Here is a 23,052-nt window from a genome sequence, read left to right on the forward strand (position 1 = left end):
CACTAGCCTTTTTGTTGATAATGAAAGCCTATGAACCACATGTAAAAACGCATATATGTGCATTTTAAAAAACAAACAACTTGCCACATAATTTTCGAAAATGCATGTAAAACACACCTAATTTATCTCAATGGAGATGCAGAAAACTGCATTTTTACATGCGTTTGTGTTTTCTTTTTTAATATGATACTGTATTTTACGCCAAAAAACTCAAAATGCAAACGCACCAAAAAACGAATGCAAAATGCAAATGATAAACAAAAAAGTAAAATAAAAACCGCTTATGCAGAAAATGCATAGTTTGTCACACTGCCTACCTAGTGTGCTGCTCCTAACCTGAAGTAGGCTGTGTACTTCTGCAAGGAATAGTCATCAGTCATGTGCAAACACTCCTCTCCCATGGCCTCTTATATAAAGGAAGTGATTGTGAATGCTCTGTCAGTGCCCAGTGCTCACACTCTGCAGGGAAAATGTCTGACTCTGAAGAAAAGAAAACAAAGCAGGAACAATTCCTGGAATTCATTCAGAAAACTGCAGAACAAGCTAGCAAACTGACTCCAGAGGAGCTGAAATGTAACTATAAGGGCACCCTGTACCCCAGTGTTCTCTGCAGTGAGGCAACTTTTCAATCCATGGGGACTTTGGAAGCCAGAGACGATGATGTGCTGATAGCAACATATCCAAAATGTGGTGAGTGCAGGACTGATCCTCTGTGCAGCATGAGACAGTGAGACAGTGTGTGTGTCAGTGGTGTAGCTAAGGTGCTGTGGGCCCCGATGCAAGTTTTACATGGGTACTTTATACATAACAATTGCTACGTGCACCAAAACCTGCTAAGGATTTCCCCAGTGTCAGAGGTGCAAGTAGGGGATGGGAAACAGTTTGTTAATGATTACTACTATTTAAAGCATCTATAGAAATGATTACTACCAGCACAGGGCCAATAGAGAGCTAATAGGGCCCTGATGCAGTCGCTACATCTGCACCCCCTATTGCTGCGCCCCTGGTGTGTGTTAGTTGTGTTTTGCAAAAAATAATTAAAACAAAATCATGCAGTAAATTAAAACAACAAATAGTGCAGTTACGTTAAAGTCCATTTCCCCCATATCCCAAAATTTAAGAGATATATTTAATATACTGTATATGGTATTGTACATAAAAAAAACAAAAAAACACTTTTCATGATTTTAAACATATTTGCTTCTGTGCTTAGAGATAGTTTACATCCAACTGTTTTGGTAGAGTAAAAATCGGCAGATTTTTTTTTTTTTTACTGACCTTGTTTAAAGAACAATATCAGAAACCACTAATATTATTAATTGAACAATGACGCTGGGTCAAATGTTTTTTCTTTTAGTTTGGGCTGCTGCCACTGCATCTAGGATCTCACTGGCCCAGCAAACTTCAAAGTACAACAGTCGGTAGCTAGATTCACTGGCTGATCACTCACTCTCTGGCTGCGCTACCCTGTACTGGCATGAGAAGAGTTTCCCTCAGATTCTTTTCTTGAGTCATTATAAAGGTGTGTACACAGCAAAGTACTGATGTCGCCCGTTGGGGATCAGAATCTGATCCTCTTGGGCATAATCAATGTGCTCAGCTGTATAGACACGTGTCAGCTGTGTAGCTGTCAGCACACTGTGTTGCTATGCGGATGGGGCGTGAGGAGGGGCAACGGAGCATCTTATTCTCTGCTGTCACCCTCCTTTCGTCCACCAATGAACCCCCCGCAGCATCATGACGTCATGCACAGAGCGCTCCAAATCAGCTCCTGCGCACTAATGCCCGTCTAGGAAGTGGCTGTGGAGGGCATTTGCAGAGGAGGCTGATGGAGAACAGGGGGGGGGGGGCGGTGGGCATGATGGCGACGTCATACACATGCCTGCTCCCTCCATGTTTACTGTATGGTTCAGCTCTGGTATTCCTTAAAGTGCACCTAAGACGAAAGAGAAAAAGTTTTATAGGTACCTGGGGCTTCCTCCAGCCCCCTTCGGGCTGATCGCTCTCTCGCCACGTTCCTCCTCCACCTGCAGCCTCCCCAATCCGGCCTGGTAATTTAGCAAGTCAGGGCCAGTCGGTGCAGGTGCAGTGCGGCCAAGCACGCTCCCCCGTCTCGCTCCCGCGGCTGGGAGCATTCTGCGTCTGCCACGGGAGCGCAATGGTGGGACAGGCAAGGCTGGACTACGCATGCGCAGTAAGTCCCCAACTCCTGCAGTTATTGGGCCGGATTGCGGAGGCTGCAGGTAGCGGAGAAGGATGGCGAGGGACTAATCAGCGCAAAGGGGCCTGGAGGAAGCCCCAGGTATGTATAGATCTTTATTTGATCTTCTCAGGCTACCTTTAAAGCTAATGGGAACCCATATTTAAATAAAAAAACCAACCAGATACTCACCTAAGGAAAGGGAAAGCTTGGTCCTAATGAGCCTTCCCTCTCCTCTCCCGGTGCTGCGCTGGCTCCCCCGTTCACATACCCCGCCGAGGGGACTTCGGAAGTCTTCGGGAGCCGTGTCCATTCATCGGGAGGCGGCTCCATACTGCACACGCGTGAGTAAATCATAGTTGGTGCTCGTGCATGCGCAGTGTAGTGCGGCCCGTCTTCGGGAGCACTCAGGCTCCTGAAACATTTCTGAAACCTCCCTTCGGCCAGGAAACAGCGGTATTTGACCGACCACAGTTGAATACCGCTATGGGGGAGCCAGTGCAACAGCGGGGACCGGAAGAGGAGAGGGGATGCTCTATGGGACCCAGAGCCTCCCTCTCCTTAGGTGAGTATCTGACTTTATTTAAATATGGGTTCCCATTCACTTTAAGGCTAATGCGAGCCGGCCCTAACTGAATTAATGAGAACATCACAAATTCTGCAATGGTATGTAAACATATGAGCAGCACAACTGTCTATAAATGTCTATTGCTTCCAAATAAATGCCTTCAAGATCCGGGAATAGTGATAAACCTGCCTACTGTTCTTATCAGCTGCATGTTTCTTCATACGGAGCAAACTCTTTATCCAATAATATTGCATATAGAATCATACTGAAAGTACAGCAAACCCTGGCAATAGCATTTTTAAAACTCTGACTATGTTTTACTTTTGGTCTATGAAGCAGACCAATCAGAATGCTCAGCAGGGGCAAACGCAGGATTTGTAAGGGGGGGATTCCTGAAAGGTCTAGAAGTACTTATGTCCCCTAGTGCTTCCGAAGACAGGTGGCTCCATACTGCCCATGCACAAAAGTGCGCTGGCGTATTACGGAGCTGCCTATCTTTGGAAGTACTCAAGGACACGAGTGTTTCTGAGGGCTTCTGGTAGCAGCAAATTTGAACGGGGGACAGCGCTGGCACAACTCCCGAGAGAGGAACGGGAGATAGACTTAGTTTGGACAATTCAGTGGAATATGCCACATAGTGTCACATAGCGCAAGCGATAGCCATATGATGCAGTGGAATAAAGGATCCATGATCCATATGATTTTGGGAATAAGGGAAGGATATAGGTATACCATCCATAGGGGTGTGGAGGATGTGAGGGATGGAGCCCTCCTGGAGTTTAGGGACTGTCAAAAACTTTTCATCCTGTGAAATACCTTATGTAGCTGTCCACATTAGTCTTTACGATGGTGGGAGTTTTTACCTACAGACCCTGCAGGAGGCAAGCCTCTGTATATTTACCAGCTTGCCCGCTTCAGCGATTTCAGGAATTTTTTTTTTCTAAAGGTACAGGAGTCTCAAGGGGGGATTCCATACATCCGTAACCCATGTCTGAATGCGCCAGTGCTCAGCAAGAAGGATTCTGACTGGTCAGTTCAGTGGTTCTATAGGAAACCCCAGCAGGAGATAACTGATCATCTTCTTCCTGCAAATTCACTGGTGTGGTAGCGATTTCCCCACCCCCCTCCCCCGATTTGTGAGCGTTTTTCCTATACCTTGTATTGTAGCAAAATAGGCCCCCGAAAATGGTACATGGATCGCTTTCCTGGGCAGAAAGCGGACAAAACGCCCTGATATGAACTGTCCCATAAGGAATCATTGCACAAGCGCTTTGAAGTCATTTTTAAAAATCGCCGGCGCTAAAAAAACTCAAAACGCCCTAGGTGTGAACAAGCCCTAAAATACAGTAAGTAGTTGTTATTTCCATTAAAATATAATTCTTAATGTGTGTGTGTGTGTGTTTTTTTTTTCTTTTTGAATGGGGAGGGGGAGTTACTGGGATCCGTTATATTTTCATGGTTTTAATTGAAATTCATATAGACAACTTTTACAACAATGGTGCTTCACAATATTCCAGGAACAAACTGGACAATACAGATTCTACATGAATTGCTGTTTGGAATACATAACAAAGAACCAACATTATCCCAAGCCATGCTGGAATTTGGAAACCCAGAGAAATTTCAGGTTTGTACACTGAATTGTCTTTCAGTGTGTATGTCGGTTAGGTCGGCATTAGGGTCTTGTTATAAGCAAATTTGATTCCAAGTGACAGGGAACATATAAAAATCTTTTGTGCTAAAATAGTCACTTTTTTTTTTTTTTTTTTTTTTACTTTTTACAATAGCAATACATTCTTTCCTGCTGGACTGTAATTCTAAATCCTTTTGTGTATCTGGAGGGCATAATGGAGGATTGGGCTGCTTTGGCTGCTCTGTCTGGGGCCCTGTTTGGTCTTGATCCAGCTCTGGGCACATATAAAAACATGCCTGCCATTGCTTTATAACTCCCAACCTGGGTGGCGAGATAAAAAAAGAAAATGTGGTTTGACCAATACCCAATGGGCATGTGGCCCATCAGACAATTCAGATTGTTTTGGCGCTCAGCGGCAGAATTAAGCGCTGCTAAAGCAGCAATGCTATGGGGCGCGTAAGGGTGATTTGTGATACCTCAGAGGGGGAATAGTACGCCGCTGGGGATTTGAGCAGCAGCAATGTGAATTGCCATTCGGCTTACCCTGCGCCCAGTTTACAGACATCGTACTAATATGCACATCCAATCAAATGCCAGGAGATGGAGGAGGAAAGAAGTGGCACTATGTAAAGGAGTGCCGGCCCCTTATAGAAGCGAGATGTAAAGGTGTTGGCAGAAAAAAGTCTAGAAAGTCAAAACAACTGATCTGGATACTCCTCCTGGGTTATTTACTCAAAAGTACTAAATGCAGGAGGGCAGTATGCAACTAAGTAGCATTTTTAGATCATGATCTTTCAGTATAAGTCCAGTATAAGCCCACTTTAATAAGGCTACAATTATTACTTACCTATTTTTCAGTATTTATACATTGCCCATATATTGTGCAGCACAATACTGAGTAGACCAGGCATCTCACATCACTTACTGTTTCTTGGGGGCTCACAGGCCTGGATTGAAGAATAGTAAAACTACCACTTTTTTTTTTTTTTTTTTGCAATGTAGGAGGAAATTGGATAACACAGAAGAAACCCAGAAAGTGTCCCAGCTAGCATTCCATCCTAGCACTCTAGTGTTACAAGATGTGTAATGCTAGTACCTAGCATTACACTTATCTTGTAACACTAGCACAATACAATTTTCTGGCAGATTTACCTGTCAGGCCTGGTGCACACCAAAAACCGCTAGCAGATCCGCAACATGCTAGCAGATTTTGAAACGCTTTTTCTGTAGCGTTTCAGCTAGCATTTTGCGGTTTTGTGTAGCGGTTTTGGTGTAGTAGATTTCATGTATTGTTACTGAACAGCTACTGTAACAAAAAACGCCTGAAGTGCCGTTTTTCAAAACGGTTTGCGTTTTTCCTATACTTAACATTGAGGCAGAAACGCATCCGCAATCCAAAATCTGCAGCAACCCGGGAGTATGCGTTTCTGCAAAACGCCTCCCGCTCTGGTGTGCACCAGCCCATTGAATTACATTACCCTAGCGGATCCGCACTCGCAAGCGGATCGCAAACCGCAGCAGAACCGCTCTGGTGTGCACTAGGCCGTAGATCAATTTTTTTTCAACATGTCTGATCTGAATTTCAATCGCTTTCCATTCACTTTTATGGAAATCGATCGAAATTCAGATTTAACATTTTGAAAAAAATCGATCTGGCAGATAAATCTGTCGGAAAATTGTATTGTGTGTAGCATTAATTACCTGTCCAGCTTGCTGCCCCTATTATAGTTTCGTGTTAATGCTTGTCTGTGATCTTCTTCTTTTCCTGTGGCACAATGTAGAAAAATACATTTTTTGACCAAGGAGAAAATGGGTATAAGGGAAACGCATATATGAACAGAATACAAAACACTTACTAGTTTGTACCTGAATGTCTTCTCTCCAGCTAGTTCTTCACAAAATGTTCGGTAAACTTGTCTTATCAGATATTTTATCAGTTTTGTCAGTGAATGGCAAAAAAAGCAATAACAATTTAAAAAATGCTGCAACTGGAGAGTGCAGGTATTAGCTTATTGCTGAACGCACACACTAACTTTGCTCTCTATTTTCCTCACTGCATAACCAAATCAAAAAAAAATCTTAAATGGAAAAAATATATAAGCTATCATGCACCCACAGCAGTATTAGGTAGCCATGCGTGCCTCCTCCCTACCCTATCCCAGATAGTTGTATTACATTACATAGCCCTATGTGCCCAGATAGTGGTATAAGGCAGCAATGTGCCCCCCCCCCCCCCACACACACACACACACACCTCCTTAGATAGCAGTACTGAGTTGACAAGTGCTCCCCCCCTTCACACACCGTTCGATAGTAGTATTAGGTAGCCATGCACCCCTAATAAGTTATTAGTATTGGGTAGCCATGTGCCCCGTCCCAATTTCAGACTTAGTAGTAACACTTGGTAGGCATGTGTCCCCCTCCCATTCATACATTAAGCAGCATTAGGAGGAAGGGAATGTCCCCCTCCCAGCACCTGGTAGCCATGTAATTCCCCAGATGAGTCAGGTGGTGTTAGCGTGGTCAGTGTAGCCAGTGTCGGTCCAGGCAGCGTTTATTCAAGTCCTTATCCAAACAGAAGTCAATCCAGGCAGCAGACAGGCAAAGTCCCGGTACACAGCACAGTCTGCAACAGGTAATCCAATAAACGTGGTCAGCATACAAGCAGAGTCGGTAACAGGGAATCCAAAAAGCGTGGTCAGGATACAAAGCCGAGTTGGCAACAGAGAATCAAGCTGGAGTTAAACATGGTCAAAGATACAAAGCAGAGTCGGCAACAGTAAATCAAATGTTTGTGAGCGCATACCCAGCAACAAGCCAAAGCTAAATGCTATCACGGGCGATAATTGGGGGCGCTCACCAGAGTTAAATACAAGGACTAACAATCAGAAAGCAAAAGCATCCAAATTAACCAATGTCATTGCGGCGTGTCAGCAGGTCAGCTGACACGCCATACACACATGTGGCTATTGTCTACAGTGGTAGAGCGTGTCCGCCGCCTATCCAATGGGAGCTGACTGCCATGCACTCCAGTGATGTCAGCGGCCTGCCGAGACCCAAAGGCTTGCGCCTCAGCTTAGGTCTTGGTATTCCGCCTTAGGTCTCGGTATTCCGATCTTACAATGTTGTTCCCAAAACAAAGTTCATTGCTGTGTTTATAATACCTGCAAGAAGGTCCTTACTTTTCTTTGATTTATGTATTTGCATATTCTATGCTCTGGTCCAAACATAAGAAGCAATGTTTAGGCCTCTTTCACAGTGGGATGTTGCGTTTGCTGCAACGTTAAGGTCGCATAACGTGCCCCTAATGCAACGCATTGAAAGACTATAACTTGGACGTTAAAGAGAAACTCCAACCAAGAATTGAACTTTATCCCAATCAGTAGCTGATACCCCCTTTTACATGAGAAATAGAATGATTTTCACAAACAGACCATCAGGGGGCGCTGTGTGACTAATTTTGTGCTGAAACCCCTCCCACAAGAGGCTCTGAATACCGCGGTACTCTGGGCAAACTGCCACAATGTAACAATGTTCACAGACAGGAAATGGCTGTTTAAAGCTGTCTGTAACAGCCAGAGCAGCTAGAAACAGCTACATAACTTGCCCACAGTAACAATGTCACCATGTAATACATGTCTGAATGTGAATCTGGGAGAGGAAAGATTTTACAATAAGCAAACACTGACTAAACAATTTATACATAATTATTGTAAAAATGAAGCACTTTTTTTTTATTAAATTATTTTCACTGGAGCTCCTCTTTAAAGTACATTCTTTAGCCCTGCGTTTGGTGTGCCGTTTTCGTCGCACGATGATGGAACGAAAACGGCGCATGCGTTACATAAAAAATAAATTACTGAGCATGTGCAGCACACACAACGCAGCAGCTTTATTGCTAAACGCACAGTATGCAGCACATTCTAAATATTGCTACACGTTACACATAACACAATGTGTGTACTGTGAATGTTGCACAGACTTAATATTGCTATGCGTTAGTCCTTGTTAAAACATTTTCTAACGTGCGACTTTAACGTCGCACTGTGAAAGAGGCCTTAACTATTAAATAAACACTACATTAATATTTCTGCCTGTTTTCTTTATCTGAAGCATGTGAATCAACAGCCATCACCGAGAGTCTTCTGTTCACATCTTTCCTATGAAAATATTCCTAGAAATTTTTTTGAAAAGAAGTCCAAGGTAAAGTACAGTTTATCAATACATTTCTTATTCATTAGCTTTACTCTAGGATTGTAAATTAATATTGTATATAGATTTGTTCTAAAATGTTAACAATTTGTTTCAATATGTATCTTCCACTCGAATCAGGTCATCATTTAGGCACTGCCATAGACCGTAATGTTAATTATGGCTATAGTGGTGCAATAGTGGTACTGTAATTCAGGTATCAGCAATAGTCATATGGGCAGCACGGTGGCGTAGTGGTTAGTTCTCTCGCCTTGCAGCGCTGGGTCCCTGGTTCGAATCCCAGCCATGGCACTATCTGCAAAGAGTTTGTATGTTTTCTCCGTGTCTGTGTGGGTTTCCTCCGGGCACTCCGGTTTCCTCCCACATTCCCAAAAAAAACATACAGATAAGTTAATTGGCTCCCCCTAAAAATTGGCCCTAGACTACAGTACTTACACTACATAATATAGACATATGGCAATGGTAGGGATTAGATTGTGAGGGACAGATGTTGACAAGACAATATATATATATATATATATATATATATATATATATATATATATATATATATATATATATACACTGTACAGCGCTGCGTAATATGTCGGCGCTATACAAATACTAAATAATAATAATAATAATAATAATAATAATAATAATAGTCAGACCCCGAATTACGCTTCAACAGGAAGAAATGAGGTAATCAGTAGGGGACTATACTTATTACATTCCCAGAGATTACCTAGTGTAGGGAAAGCTATCCTTTGGCTTTTCCCTGTGCCCAAATCACAAGCAGCTGAACATACATACGCCTTCCCTTTCCTAAGCATAAAACTGTCCTTATCAAGTACGGTAACCTCAAGTATTTTAACAAGCTGTAGGACACAGGCATAATCTGATGTTTCCAGGCCACTGCTATTGTCGTCTACATGTTTCACAATGAAAGCTGCCTTGTGCAATGGCGCAGCTAAGGAGCGATGGACCCGTGCAAGTTTTATATTGCGTCCCCCAAGCGCTCTATACATAACAATTGATATGGCACACCAAAACCTGCCAAGGACAACCAGTGCCAGAGGTGCAAGCAGGGTATGGGTAAGCGTTTGTTAATAATTACAACTATTCAAAGCATCTATAGAAGTGTTTCTTACCAGCACAGGACCAATAGAGAGCTATTACTGTGGTTGAGGGAAGGCCCCTCGTGGCCCCTCTGGCCCAAGGGCCCCAGTGCTGTCGCAACATCTACATCTCCTATTGCTATGCCACTGGCCTTGCATGGCTGTGTCAGCTGTAACAGGTGGGGAAAGATTACCTTGTGTATGCATACCCATCATCTTGGTTGATGTATAGGATCCTTCCTGTCTTTGTAATGAATGTGTAATTTCAGTTAACCAGCCAAATGATAGGGTTTTAGAGAGAGTAATTATAACTGTCAAATTTGTGCAGACTTATATAAAAAAAAAAAAGTCAGACAAAAAGAGGTAAGATAAGTTTTATATATAATAAATAGATGTATCCTAATATTCCAACTACATGGGATGTTAAACAAGAACTTCATATGCTACATTTAGATAACATTAAAATCCAACTACATAAAGAAGAAAAGACCACCCGTTTTTTCCAAGTTATGGAAGAACTTTATTGTCAATTCTTTCACTTCAGTTGAAATACAATCATTTATGAAGCCTTTTCAATATACTTCATGGTATGCTAAGAAGGACTTGTTAGGAGAATTGGGCAAACTTAAAGCGGACCCAAACCAAACATTTTTTTTTTTTTTAATTCAAAATATTTAGTTGCACTACAAAGATAAATAGACACTCCTTCAAGCCTATGAGCATTTCAGTGCATGCTTTTCACCCTTCTCTTTTCTTAACTAGGGTTATACAGGTGGCAGCCATTAGCAATTCCTCCTTTGCTGGACACCATCTACTCCATCAGTTTGCCGGATTCTGTCCCGGCAATATGAAAGGAAGGGAGGGGTTCCTCCAATAAATGTAAAATATTTTATATTTGTCATCATGCAGCTGAAAAAAGGCTGCTATTTATTATAAGTTAGAAAATAGATTTTATTTCTGAAATCTAGTATTTTTAATTTGGGTCCACTTTAAGATTAACTTGTGATCAGAGATAATGACAGATCTGATCCTTCGGTGAGGCTGGATCTTTTTTTTGTAATTTTCATGGCAGGAGACCTATGGGCTTTGTATGGGACGGTGACAAGGGGAGGGAATGGATGTCCTTCAAGCGAGGGTCAGGTGGGTTTTGTACCTTTCAAGGGAGCATTGTTAAGCTTGAATATGTGTGGTCTTTTTTTTCGCGAACCTATGTTGGGTGAGGGCCCCCGCCGACACACTCATATAGCCAGCGGTCATTGCTTCATTGTGATACGCAAGTTAATGATCACGAAGGGGAATTGACACGCGTACATGCCTTTTTTGTTTTGTTGTTGCAGCCGCAGTGCAGGCAGAAAAATTAGGCAGGCATGTACACGCACCAGAAATATTATTATAGCAGCCGCTGCTAGCAGCGGCCTTAAATTCAGGAATCCGCCTGGAGTACTGGACCTTGTTGGTGGTGGGGGAGAAGGCAGTCAAGCGGCCTGCAGGCAGAGATGCTGTGTGGGGACTGGGGACCGACTTAGTCTTGGGGCAGGCAGAGATGCTGTGTTTGGGGACTGACTTAGTCTTTGAGCAGGCTTGACTGTGCTTTGCAGACCACGTGATCAGATGGACCCGTGACCCAACGCTGTGTGCCAGAGATGACACCACTTGCCTTTCAACATCACGGTACAGTTTGGGTATCACATTTTTTGAGAAATGATTGCGGCCGGGTATCTTCCACTGCAGTGTGTGTCTTTGCTTTTGTGCAGACAGGAGAAAGCAGGCTGGCTCTTGCAGTGTTCAAAGCATAAAAACAGCTTTATTCCATCTGGCTGGTAAACTTTAAAATATGCAAAGCATCAATCACATACATGAGATTGCCTACCCTTCTGTTGATGGCTGCGGGGCAATGTGGGGTCACCTAACGACCATTTCGCTCCTTGAGTGTCTTCAGAGGCTGCTGTGCACGTCAAAACCGCGGTCCATGGCCAATTTCAAAGGGGGATTCCTCCCTGTGGGAGTAATGTGCCGGACCCCGCCGCCCCCGCCCCACTTCCGGCAGATGCTACTTCCCATGACGTCTGCAAACAGGAAGTGGAGCGTTCCACGCTGGTTCTGACCTCGTGCATTCCAACGAGTGGTAGTGCACAAGTGTTCCAGAGCCACGAGGTGGTGCTAAAGTACAGAAGATGATTCTTCATTATGCAGGCCCGTCTGACAAGATTAAATGTCATTAACAGGACTGCACAGAGGGTGGCTCTCTCGACCAGGGCCGGCCCTAGACTTTTTGCCGCCTGAGGGGGGGGCGCTCTGGGGGGCCGCCGAGCTGGAGGGGTAGCTGGCAGGACGGGGGTTTTGGGCCTAGCGGCGGGGAGGGGGTCGTACCCCCCCCCCCTCCCTCGCCTGGGTCCCCCGAACTGCGCTCCCCTCCAGCCTTACATAGAAGAAGCAGCCGCTATTTGTAAGACGCACGGGCGGGGAGGACTCACCTCTTCCCAGCGTGCGCTCCACTGACATCACTTCCTGCAGCGTTGCAGGAAGTGACGTCAGTGGAGCGCACGCTGGATCCAGGAAGAGGTGAGTCCTCCCCGCCCGTGCCTCTTACAAATAGCGGCTGCTTCTATGTAAGGCTGGAGGGGAGCGGAGGACGGGGGACCCAGGCGAGGGAGGGTCCGACCCCCCCCCCCCCCCCTCCCTGCCGCTAGGCCCAATACCCCCGTCCTGCCAGCTACCCCTCCAGCTCGGCGGCCGGCTCCCCGCACGGACGGGCGGATGCTGCCCCTGGAAATTTGCCGCCTGAGGCAAAAGTTTCACCCCGCCTCATGAGCGGGCCGGCCCTGCTCTCGACATAAGAGACCTAAATCTACTGTTAAAAAATAAACCTGTATACATATATCAACAGGTATATATGTATACTATTTCCTCCATTATCATGCTATCAGCATTAATGTATGAAACCACGCTGCACTAGAATCTTAATGTTGACAGAAGGCGACCATGCCAGTACCATAAAGGGGAACATACATTTTATTAATATCATTAAAGAGAACCTGTACTGAGAAAAATTATTTAAAATAAACACATGAGGTAACTTCAAATGAACATTGCATAGTTACCTTGCCATCAGTTCCTCTCAGAAGCTCATCATTTTCTTCTGACAATGATCCCTTCCAGTTCTGACAAAAATTTTGTCAGAACTGAAATATATCAGTTGCTGTCAGTTATAGCTGACAGGACAACTGCTGTGCCAAGTAATGTCTATGATTCCCTATGGCTCAAGTGGGCAATGTTACAGTTTAACAGTGTGCTGACCAGAAAGCTGTTATGGGGTAATGGCCATTTTCAAAATGGAGGACGGAGAATTCCCTTGATCACAGTGGACAAACAGGACATGGGAAAGGAGAAGAGATTGAGGAGTAGACTACATGGGAAGTAAGTATGACTTGTGTATGTTTATTTAAACTTTTAATCTTCAGTTCAGGTTTTCTTTAATTTACGGAAATCTACGAACCATTAGTCTGTTCTCCCCAAATTCTATAGACTGGGTGGTACACCCCTGCAACAAAGACAGAGGACAATTCATTTAAAAACAATGGATTTCAAGGATCCTGGAAGTACAACACTATTAGCAAAGTAAATATTAATAGATGGCAGAATCAAGGGTCTAAGAAGCAAGCCATGTCTACATAGTCATTCAACCCCAAGGCCCCCATTGCATCCGTCTTTATTATCCAGCGGGATTCTCTCCGCAAAAGCATTCATTCTCTATCCCCTCCCCTTAGTGGGGTAACCACCTGCTCCATTCCTGCAAACTTAAGGACCTCCGGGTTGCCATGATGTTCTACTTTCACATGTTCAATCAATCTTGGGCAACCAACTCCTGACGAGATAGATCTAACATGACCCTGAATCCTTTCTTTAAGTTTCCTAGTGGTCATTAGAGATGGGCCGAACGGTTCGCCGGCGAACGGTTCCAGGCGAACTTCGGGTGGTTCGCCTTCGCCGGCGAAGGCAAACTTTCCCGAAAGTTCGATTCGCCCCATAATGCTCTATGAGGGTCAACTTTGACCCTCTGCATCACAGTCAGCAGGCGCATTGTATCCAATCTAGCTATACTAAGCACTGGAGCCCCACCCCCCCCTTATATAAGGCAGGCTCCGGCGGCCCTTAGCCTCACTCGTGTGCCTGCTAGAGACAGACTAGGGACAGCTGCTGCAAACTTGTTCTCCTAGAGACAGATTAGTCAGGCTCTTGCCTCCTTAGCTTGCTCCTAGCTGAGTCTTATTGCTATAATAGCGCCCCAGAACAGCTCTTTTCAGAGCACATCCTGCTTGTATGATCAATTTTTTTTTCTGTGTTTGAAACTGACACTTGTGGTGTTTAGACAGCATTGCTAATTCATACTGTGTGTCCCACTGCCAGCAGCAGCAGCACATTCAGTGACTACCTGTGTGTGTGAGACACTTGTGTTGCTTAGACAGCATTGCTAATTCATAATGTGTGTGTCCCACTGCCAGCAGCCCACCAGCATTCAGCAGCACATTCAGTGACTACCTGTGTGTGTGACAGGGAGCTGCACATTGTACTACCCACCCAGTACTGCATTTACCTACTACTAGTACCTGTTGTGTTTAGTTAGCCCACCTCATCACTGCATACACCTACGTTTGTGTTGAGTGAACCCACCTCGCTGCACATAACTACCTTTTGTGTTGAGTGAACTTGCCTCACTGCATATAACTACCTTTGTGTTGAGTGAACTCAGCTGACTGCATCTAACTACCTGTTGTGTTCAGTGAACTCACCTCACTGCATATATAACTACCTTTGGGTTGAGTGAACCTACCCTCACTGCATATAGCTACCTTTTTGTGTTCAGTGAACTCACCTCTCTGCATATAACTACCTTTTGTGTTCAGTGAACTCACCTCACTGCATATATAACTACCTTTTGGGTTGAGTGAACTCACCTCACTGCATATACCTAGCTTCCCCCGGAGATGGACAAAATGGACAAACCAGGTAGAGGAAGAGGTAGAGGCAGACCCAGAGGAAGGCCACCTGGCACTGGCAGGTCTGTGTGAGGTGGTGTTGCTGTGATTTCGTGCGGACCTGGCCCAAAGTACAGTGCTCAGAAGAAGGCATGTCACTTCTCAAAATTGTGAGGACGTGCTTGAGTATTTAACACAGAACACCTAATCTCCCGCAGCCACCAGCGCTACAACAAGCACCACATCCGCTGCATTTGACACTTTGCAGGAGTTATTTGGTGGTGGTGAAATCACTGATTCACAGCCACTACTGTGGCGCAGGTACACCACCTCATACGTCTGAGTTAGGTGGCGATAGTATGGACGTAACGTGTGAAGAGGGGCATGATGAACCACCTGAAGTTGGTGCAGTTGTGGAGTTGTCTGAGGAAAGCGAAGCTGGGCAGGAGGATTATGATGACGATTATGCGGATGTCACATATGTTCCCAATAGAGGAGATGACCAGGGGGACAGTTCAGAGGGGGAGCCAGAGAGGAGTAGGAGGAGACGACTCCATGATAGAAGCAGAGGGAGCTCGTCCTCAGAAACAGCTGGGGGCAGTGTCCGGCGCCATGTATCGCCAGCTATGGCCAGCCAGCCAACATGCCCTTCAAGGTCAGCTGTTGATGCCACCGTAGTGCCATCACCCCAGGGGGGCTCAGCGGTTTGGAAATATTTTACGGTGTGTGCCTCAGATAGGAGCAAAGCTATCTGTTCTCTCTGCCTCCAAAAATTGAGCCGTGGAAAGGCCAACACTCATGTAGGGACAAGTGCCTTACGAAGGCACCTAGAGAAAAGGCACAAACAGCTATGGGAAGAACACCTGAGGAAAAGCCGCACTTCTCAAAAGACAAGCCACCCTCCTTCTCCTCTTCCTCCTTGAGGTGCATCGTCTTCATCCACTTTCTCCCTTGAACCTTCACAGCCACCCTCCTTCACACCGCCTCTGCCCTTGAGCGGTTTCTGCTCCTCTGCCAACAGCAGTAGCCAGGTGTCCGTGTAGGAAGTCTTTGAGCGGAAGAAGCCAATTTCGGCCAGTCACCCTCTTGCCCGGCATCTGACAGCTGGTGTGGCGGAATTATTAGCTCGCCAGCTAGTAACATACGAGCTGTTGGAGTCAGAGGCTTTGCGTAAATTTGTGGCCATTGGGACACCGCAGTGGAAGATACCAGGCCGCACTTATTTTTCACGAAAGGCCATACTCAAACTGTACCGTGCAGTTCAGAGGCAAGTGGTGTCATCTATTGCGAAGAGCGTTGGGTCAAGGGTCCACCTGACCACGGATGCCTGGTCTGCCAAGCATGGGCAGGGCCGCTACATTACGTACACAGCCCATTGTGTCAACCTGGTGACCGATGGCAGCAAGCAGGGAGTACTTGGCTGCGCAGCAGACCGACTTGTGACACCTCCATGGCTTGCAGGCAGGCCTCCTGCCACCTCCTCTCCTCTTCGCTGTCAACCTCCTCCTTGGCTGAGTGTCAGATGAACTCTAGCGGTGCTGCCATCTCCTCTTCCTCTCCAGCTACACAGTCCCATCTCCCCAGAGCCTACGCTGCATGCCAGGTACGACGGTGTCACGCAATTCTAGACATGTCTTGCCTCAAAGCGGAGAGTCACACTGGAGCAGCTCTCCTGGCTGCTCTTAACAAACAGGTGGAGCAATGGCTGACCCCGCACCAGCTGGAGATCGGCAACATGGTGTGTGACAACGGCAGCAATCTCCTTTCCGCTTTGAATTTAGGAAAGCTGACACATGTACCCTGCATGGCACATGTGCTGAATCTGGTCGTGCAAAGATTTGTCTCAAAGTACCCAGGCTTAGAGGACGTCCTGAAGCAGACCAGGAAGTTGTGTGGGTATTTCAGGTGGTCTTATACGGCCATGGCACGCTTTGCAGACATTCAGCGGAAAAACAACTTGCCGGTGAGACGCTAGATATGCGATAGCCCGACTCGCTGGAATTCCACCCTGCTCATGTTCTCTCGCCTGCAAGACCAGGAGAAAGCCGTCACCCAGTACCTGTACAACTACAGTAGAAGGACACAATCTGGGAAGATGGGGATGTTGTGGCCCAACAGCTGGACACTGATGCAAAATGCATGCAGGACCATGTGGCTGTTTGAGGAGGTGACCAACCTGGTGAGTCGCGCTGAAGGCACCATCAGCGACTTGATCCCCTACGCTTACTTCCTGGAGCGTGCCGTGCGTAGAGTGGTGGATGAAGCTGTGGCGGAGTGGGAACAGGAACAGCTACGGCAGGAGGATTCGTGGGAGCGATTTACATCCGAACCAGATGTTTCCTCGACACCTGCGGCACCACAGAGGGGGGAGGAGGAGGAAGAAGAGGAGTCGTGTGGGGAAGGAGAGGAGTCAGACTCGGATGACGATTATGAGGAAGGTGTTTCTGTGGATTAGGAAGAGGCGGTGGCAGAAGAACAACTGCAGCAGCCATCACAGGGGGCTTCTGCTGCTCCACGTTCCCGTGGTATTGTTCGTGGCTGGGGGGAGGAAGAGGAGTTGCGTGACGTCACTGTGGAAGAGCAAGAGGAGATGGAGAGTATGTCTGGATCCGACTTTGTGCAGATGGCCTCTTTCATGTTGTCCAGCCTGTTGAGACCCCCGTATCAAAAAACTCAAGGGGGATGACCTGTACTGGGTGGCCACGCTACTAGACCCTTGGTACAGGCACAAAGTGGCAGATCTTTTACCAACTCAACACAAGGCGGAAAGGATGCAGCACTTGCAGAACAAGCTGTCAATGATGCTTTACAATGCATTTAAGGGTGATGTGATAGTACAACGCAATAAAGGTACCACTGGCAGTAATCCTCCTCCTCCTCCTCACCAGACCACGCAGGCAAGGACAGGACGCTCCAGCGATCTCGGGGTGATGTCGGACATGCGGACATTCTTTAGTCCAACGCCTCGCAGTAGCCCTTCGGGATCCACCCTCCACCAACGCCTGGACCAGCAGGTAGCCGACTACCTGGCCTTAAGTGTGGATGTACACACTGCGACTGCGAGCAGTGAGGATAAACCCTTGCTCTACTGGTTGCGCATGCTTGACCTGTGGCCAGAGCTGTCCCAATTTGCCATACAACTTCTCTCTTGCCCTGCCACAAGCGTCCTGTCAGAAAGGACCTTCAGTGCAGCTGGAGGCATTGTCACTGAGAAGAGAAGTCGCCTAAGTCATGACAGTGTTCAGTACCTGACCTTTATCAAAATGAATGAGGCATGGATCCCTGAGGGCTATTGCACGACCGAAGACTAATTCAGTCCCCACACACATCTCTGCCTGCAGGCCGTTTGACTGCCTTCTCCGCCACCACCACCAGGGTCCAGGACTCTAGGCGGATTCCAGAATTTTTAAGGCCGCTGCTAGCAGCGGCTGCTATACTAATTTTTCTGGGGCGTGCACATGCCTGCCTAATTTTTCTGGCTGAACTGCAGGCGGCTGCAACAAAAAAACAAAAGGCATGTACATGTGCCCATCCCCCTTCGTGATCATTACCTTGCCGCGGTGGCTCCTGGCCTCCTGGCCGCAATGGCAGCATAGGGGGCAATATACAGGCTGGGAACGCGAACAATCACTCGCGTTCCCATGCCTGTCGGCCGGTGACGGCCGAACCGGAAGTGCTCGCCGGCGGGTCCTGGAGCGTCAGAGTGGGGCTGCGAGGGCACCGATCGGCTGCAGGGGGTTGAGGGAAACTCCAGGTGAGTTAATCTCATTTTTTTCCCCCGGCTTTAGGTTTACTTTAAAACGCTGTTTTGCGTCACATCCAGATTTTTCCCCGGGACTTTTGGCGTGTATCCCACTCTGCCATGCCCCCCTCCAGGTGTTAGACCCCTTGAAACATCTTTTCCATAACTTTTGTGGCCAGCATAATTTTTTCTATTTTTCACAGTTCGCCTACCCATTGAAGTCTATTGTGGTTCGCGAACTTTTCAGCGAACCGAACCTTCTGCGGAAGTTCGCGAACCTAAAATCGGAGGTTCAGCCCATCACTAGTGGTCATCCCTATATAGAACCGGAGGCATGGACACCAAATAATGTACACTACATACTTGGTTATACACGTTATCATTGTTTTAAGTTCATTCTCTACAGGGTCCACTTTCAAGTATTTCCCTTGTTCCATCAAAGGATAAACCGAACACCGTCCACATTTGTAGTTCCCTTGTAAGCGGTGTAAATTTAGCCAATTCTCTTTTCTTGGAGATCTGTACTCACTCCTCGTGATCCTATCCCTTATTGTGCGAGCTCTTTTAAACGTGATCAGTGGAGGATTTTATATATTTCTCCTAGAACCGGTTCCCTTTTAATTATTCTCCAATTCTTCAGGATAGTTTTTCTAATTTCTTTGTGCATAGGGGTGTAGTCAAATGAAAAGGTTACTCTTTCTGTCGTCTTTTCCTCAGATACTATTTTCTTTTCTCTTTTCTGTATTAGTTTTTCTGTTTGTTCGACTGGCTTTTTCAAAAGCTTCCATCAATTCCTTTTCCTCATACCCACTCTCCTGCAAGTCATTCTTCAACTCCTGAGCCTGTTCCACAACATCTTCATACTTCGTATCATTTCGCTTAAGTCTCAAAAATTAACTATAAGGTATCGACCTGAAGGTGTGTTCTGGATGGTAACTCCGCCTATGTAGGAGAGAGTTTCCAGTAATGGGCTTCTTGTACCCTTGACATATTAACCACCCTGGCGTTCTATTAAGATCGCCAGGGCGGCTGCGGGAGGGTTTTTTTTTTTTTAATTAAAACAAAACTATTCCATGCACCCAACTGAAAGTTGGCTGCATGAAAGCCCACTAGAGGGCGCTCCGGAGGCGTTCTTCCGATCGCCTCCGGCAAGCATAAGTAACAAGGAAGGCTGCAATGAGCAGCCTTCCTTGTTTGGCTTTCCTCGTCGCCATGGCGACGAGCGGAGTGACGTCATGGACGTCAGCCGACGTCCTGACGTCAGCCGCCTCCGATCCAGCCCTTAGCGCTGGCCGGAACTATTTGTTCCGGCTGCGCAGGGCTCGGGCGGCTGGGGGGACCCTCTTTCGCCGCTGCTCGCGGCGGATCGCCGCAGAGCGGCGGCGATCAGGCAGCACACGCGGCTGGCAAAGTGCCGGCTGCGTGTGCTGCTTTTTTATTTTATCAAAATCGGCCCAGCAGGCCCTGAGCGGCACCCTCTGGCGGTAATGGACGAGCTGAGCTTGTCCATACCGCTAAGGTGGTTAATCCCTCTTCTTGAATGATGAAGTTCAGATCTAGATAGCAAACCTGGTGGGTATTGAATGCATGTGTGAATTGCATATTTTTGTCTTCATTCAAATTTTCAAAAAATTCCTTGAATGCATCCTCAGTCCCGTTCCAGACTACCAGGACATCATCTACAAATCTAGACCACCTCCTGAGGCAACGGCCATGGGAGACATCAGGACCATACACATACCTTTCCTCCCACCATGCCAAAATTTGCGTACGTGCATGACACCGATGTCCCCATGGCTGTGCCCGACACCTGCCAATACCATTGACCATCATAAGTGAAGGCATTGTGGGTTAGGACAAATGTGAGACATTCACATATGTAGTCTATGGATCTTAAATCTCTGTTGGTTTTTTGTAGGAAGTATTTAACTGCTGCAACTCCGTCGACATGGGGAATTCTATTGTAAAGATTCACTACATTGAGAGTGGCAATTGCGTCGCCTGCATCCCACGAAGGCTCTTTACGACGGGGAATGCGGAAGAAGAGGACGCTTTGCCCGAGGACGACTGGCAGTCGGCCGAAAACTAAACTCAGCCGGGGAGGGCACCGAAGGACCGGCGCGGGCACAGGATGGCTGCAGGAGGCTTGGGAAAGCCCCCAGGTAAGTGAATTTTTTCCCCCCACAGTTAAGGTTCCCTTTAAGCGACAGGAAGGAGAGTGCAATTAGGTGGTTGAAAAAAAGTCCTGATTTAATGATAAAGAAAGCGGACAAAGGGGGCGCCCTAGTGGTCATGACTACCCAATATTATAACGAGGAATCGTTACGACAACTGGGAGATAGGGACACATACAGACCACTATGAGGGGATCAGACAACGCGATTCAAACGCTCCATGCAATCACTACTCAGAAAGGGGGTCGAGATTTGGGTTTTTTAAACAAACAATGGCAACTGATTTGTTGCCAGACTTCCCTAGGAAGTCTATTTGGTGTCACCTGCCCAAGATCCACAAGTCCCTTGACAGGCCACCGGGACGCCCAATAGTCTCGGGTATTGGGTGTGTTACCGAGAGACTATCGAGGTACTTGGACCACCTCCTTAGGCCGCTTCTTACTTTTGTACCATCCTATTTGCAGGACACACTAGCTGTGTTAAAGTTCGTCGAAAATTTGTCGTGGAATGCAGGCGACACAATTGCCACTATCAATGTAGTGAATCTCTACAATAGAATTCCCTATGTCGACGGAGTTGCGGCAGTTAAATACTTCCTACAAAAAACCAACAGAGATTTAAGATCCATAGACTACATATGTGAATGTCTCACATTTGTCCTAACCCACAATGCCTTCACTTATGATGGTCAATGGTATTGGCAGGTGTTGGGCACGGCCATGGGGACATCGGTTTAATGCACGTACGCAAATTTTGGCATGGTGGGAGGAAAGGTATGTGTATGGCCCTGATGTCTCCCATGGCCGTTGCCTCAGGAGGTGGTCTAGATTTGTAGATGATGTCCTGGTAGTCTGGAACGGGACTGAAGATGCATTCAAGGAATTTTTTGAAAATTTGAATGAAGACAAAAATATGCAATTCCCGCATGCATTCAGTACCCACCAGGTTTGCTATCTAGATCTGAACCTCATCATTCAAGAAGAGGAATTAATATGTCAAGGGTACAATAAGCCCATTACTGGAAACTCTCTCCTACATAGGCGGAGTTACCATCCAGAACACACCTTCAGGTCGATACCTTATAGTCAATTTTTGAGACTTAAGCGAAATGATACGAAGTATGAAGATGTTGTGGAACAGGCTCAGGAGTTGAAGAATGACTTGCAGGAGAGTGGGTATGAGGAAAAGGAATTGATAGAGGCTTTTGAAAAAGCCAGTCGAACAAACAGAAAAACTAATACAGAAAAGAGAAAAGAAAATAGTATCTGAGGAAAAGACGACAGAAAGAGTAACCTTTTCATTTGACTACACCCCTGTGCACAAAGAAATTAGAAAAACTATCCTGAAGAATTGGAGAATAATTAAAAGGGAACTGGTTCTAGGAGAAATATATAAAAATCCTCCACTGATCACGTTTAAAAGAGCTCGCACAATAAGGGATAGGATCACGAGGAGTGAGTACAGATCTCCAAGAAAAGAGAATTGGCTAAATTTACACCGCTTACAAGGGAACTACAAATGTGGACGGTGTTCGGTTTATCCTTTGATGGAACAAGGGAAATACTTGAAAGTGGACCCTGTAGAGAATGAACTTAAAACAATGATAACGTGTATAACCAAGTATGTAGTGTACATTATTTGGTGTCCATGCCTCCGGTTCTATATAGGGATGACCACTAGGAAACTTAAAGAAAGGATTCAGGGTCATGTTAGATCTATTTCATCAGGAGTTGGTTGCCCAAGATTGATTGAACATGTTAATGTAGAACATCATGGCAACCCGGAGGTTCTTAAGTTTGCAGGAATGGAGCAGGTGGTTACTCCGCTAAGGGGAGGGGATAGAGAATGAATGCTTTTGCGGAGAGAATCCGGCTGGATAATAAAGACGGATGCAATGGGGGCCTTGGGGTTGAATGACTATGTAGATATGGCTTGCTTCTTAGACCCTTGATTCTGCCCTCTATTAATATTTACTTTGCTAATAGTGTTGTACTTCCAGGATCCTTGAAATCCATTGTTTTTAAATGAATTGTCCTCTGTCTTTGTTGCAGGGGTGTACCACCCAGTCTATAGAATTTCGGGAGAACAGACTAATGGTCCGTAGATTTCCGTAAATTAAGGATATGAATAAAATGTATGTTCCCCTTTATGGTGTAACGATCGGTGTAACACAGAGAGGATCTGATTACCGGTGATCTGCAGAGATATATATATATATATATATATATATATATATATACATACATACATACATACATACATACATACATACATACATACATACAATCCGATTATTGATGATCTGCAGTATCACCGATAATCAGATATATCTCTAACCTCTGGATACCTGAGTAATATGAGTGTTTGGTGCAACAGTAATACTTTGAGGAGGGTCCCCGTAAAGTGGATACAAGGCAGTATGGGATACTGCCCGAAGGGCAGGCTCCTTC

General features: G+C 46.0%; 1 protein-coding gene across 1 annotated transcript in view; it reads left to right on the plus strand.

Moving 5' to 3' along the window:
• Window positions 1-422: 422 nt before the first annotated feature.
• LOC137504050 (sulfotransferase 6B1-like) overlaps window positions 423-23,052 on the plus strand; it is an 82,050-nt gene continuing 59,420 nt past the window's right edge. The window contains exons 1-3 of the mRNA XM_068231974.1: window positions 423-690; window positions 4,286-4,395; window positions 8,515-8,604. Of these exons, the coding sequence (XP_068088075.1) occupies window positions 471-690; window positions 4,286-4,395; window positions 8,515-8,604 (420 nt within the window). The 5' untranslated portion in view covers window positions 423-470. The remainder of the gene's footprint in view (window positions 691-4,285; window positions 4,396-8,514; window positions 8,605-23,052) is intronic.

This window comes from Hyperolius riggenbachi, chromosome 4 (genome assembly GCF_040937935.1).
Source record: "Hyperolius riggenbachi isolate aHypRig1 chromosome 4, aHypRig1.pri, whole genome shotgun sequence".
Lineage (NCBI taxonomy): Eukaryota > Metazoa > Chordata > Amphibia > Anura > Hyperoliidae > Hyperolius > Hyperolius riggenbachi.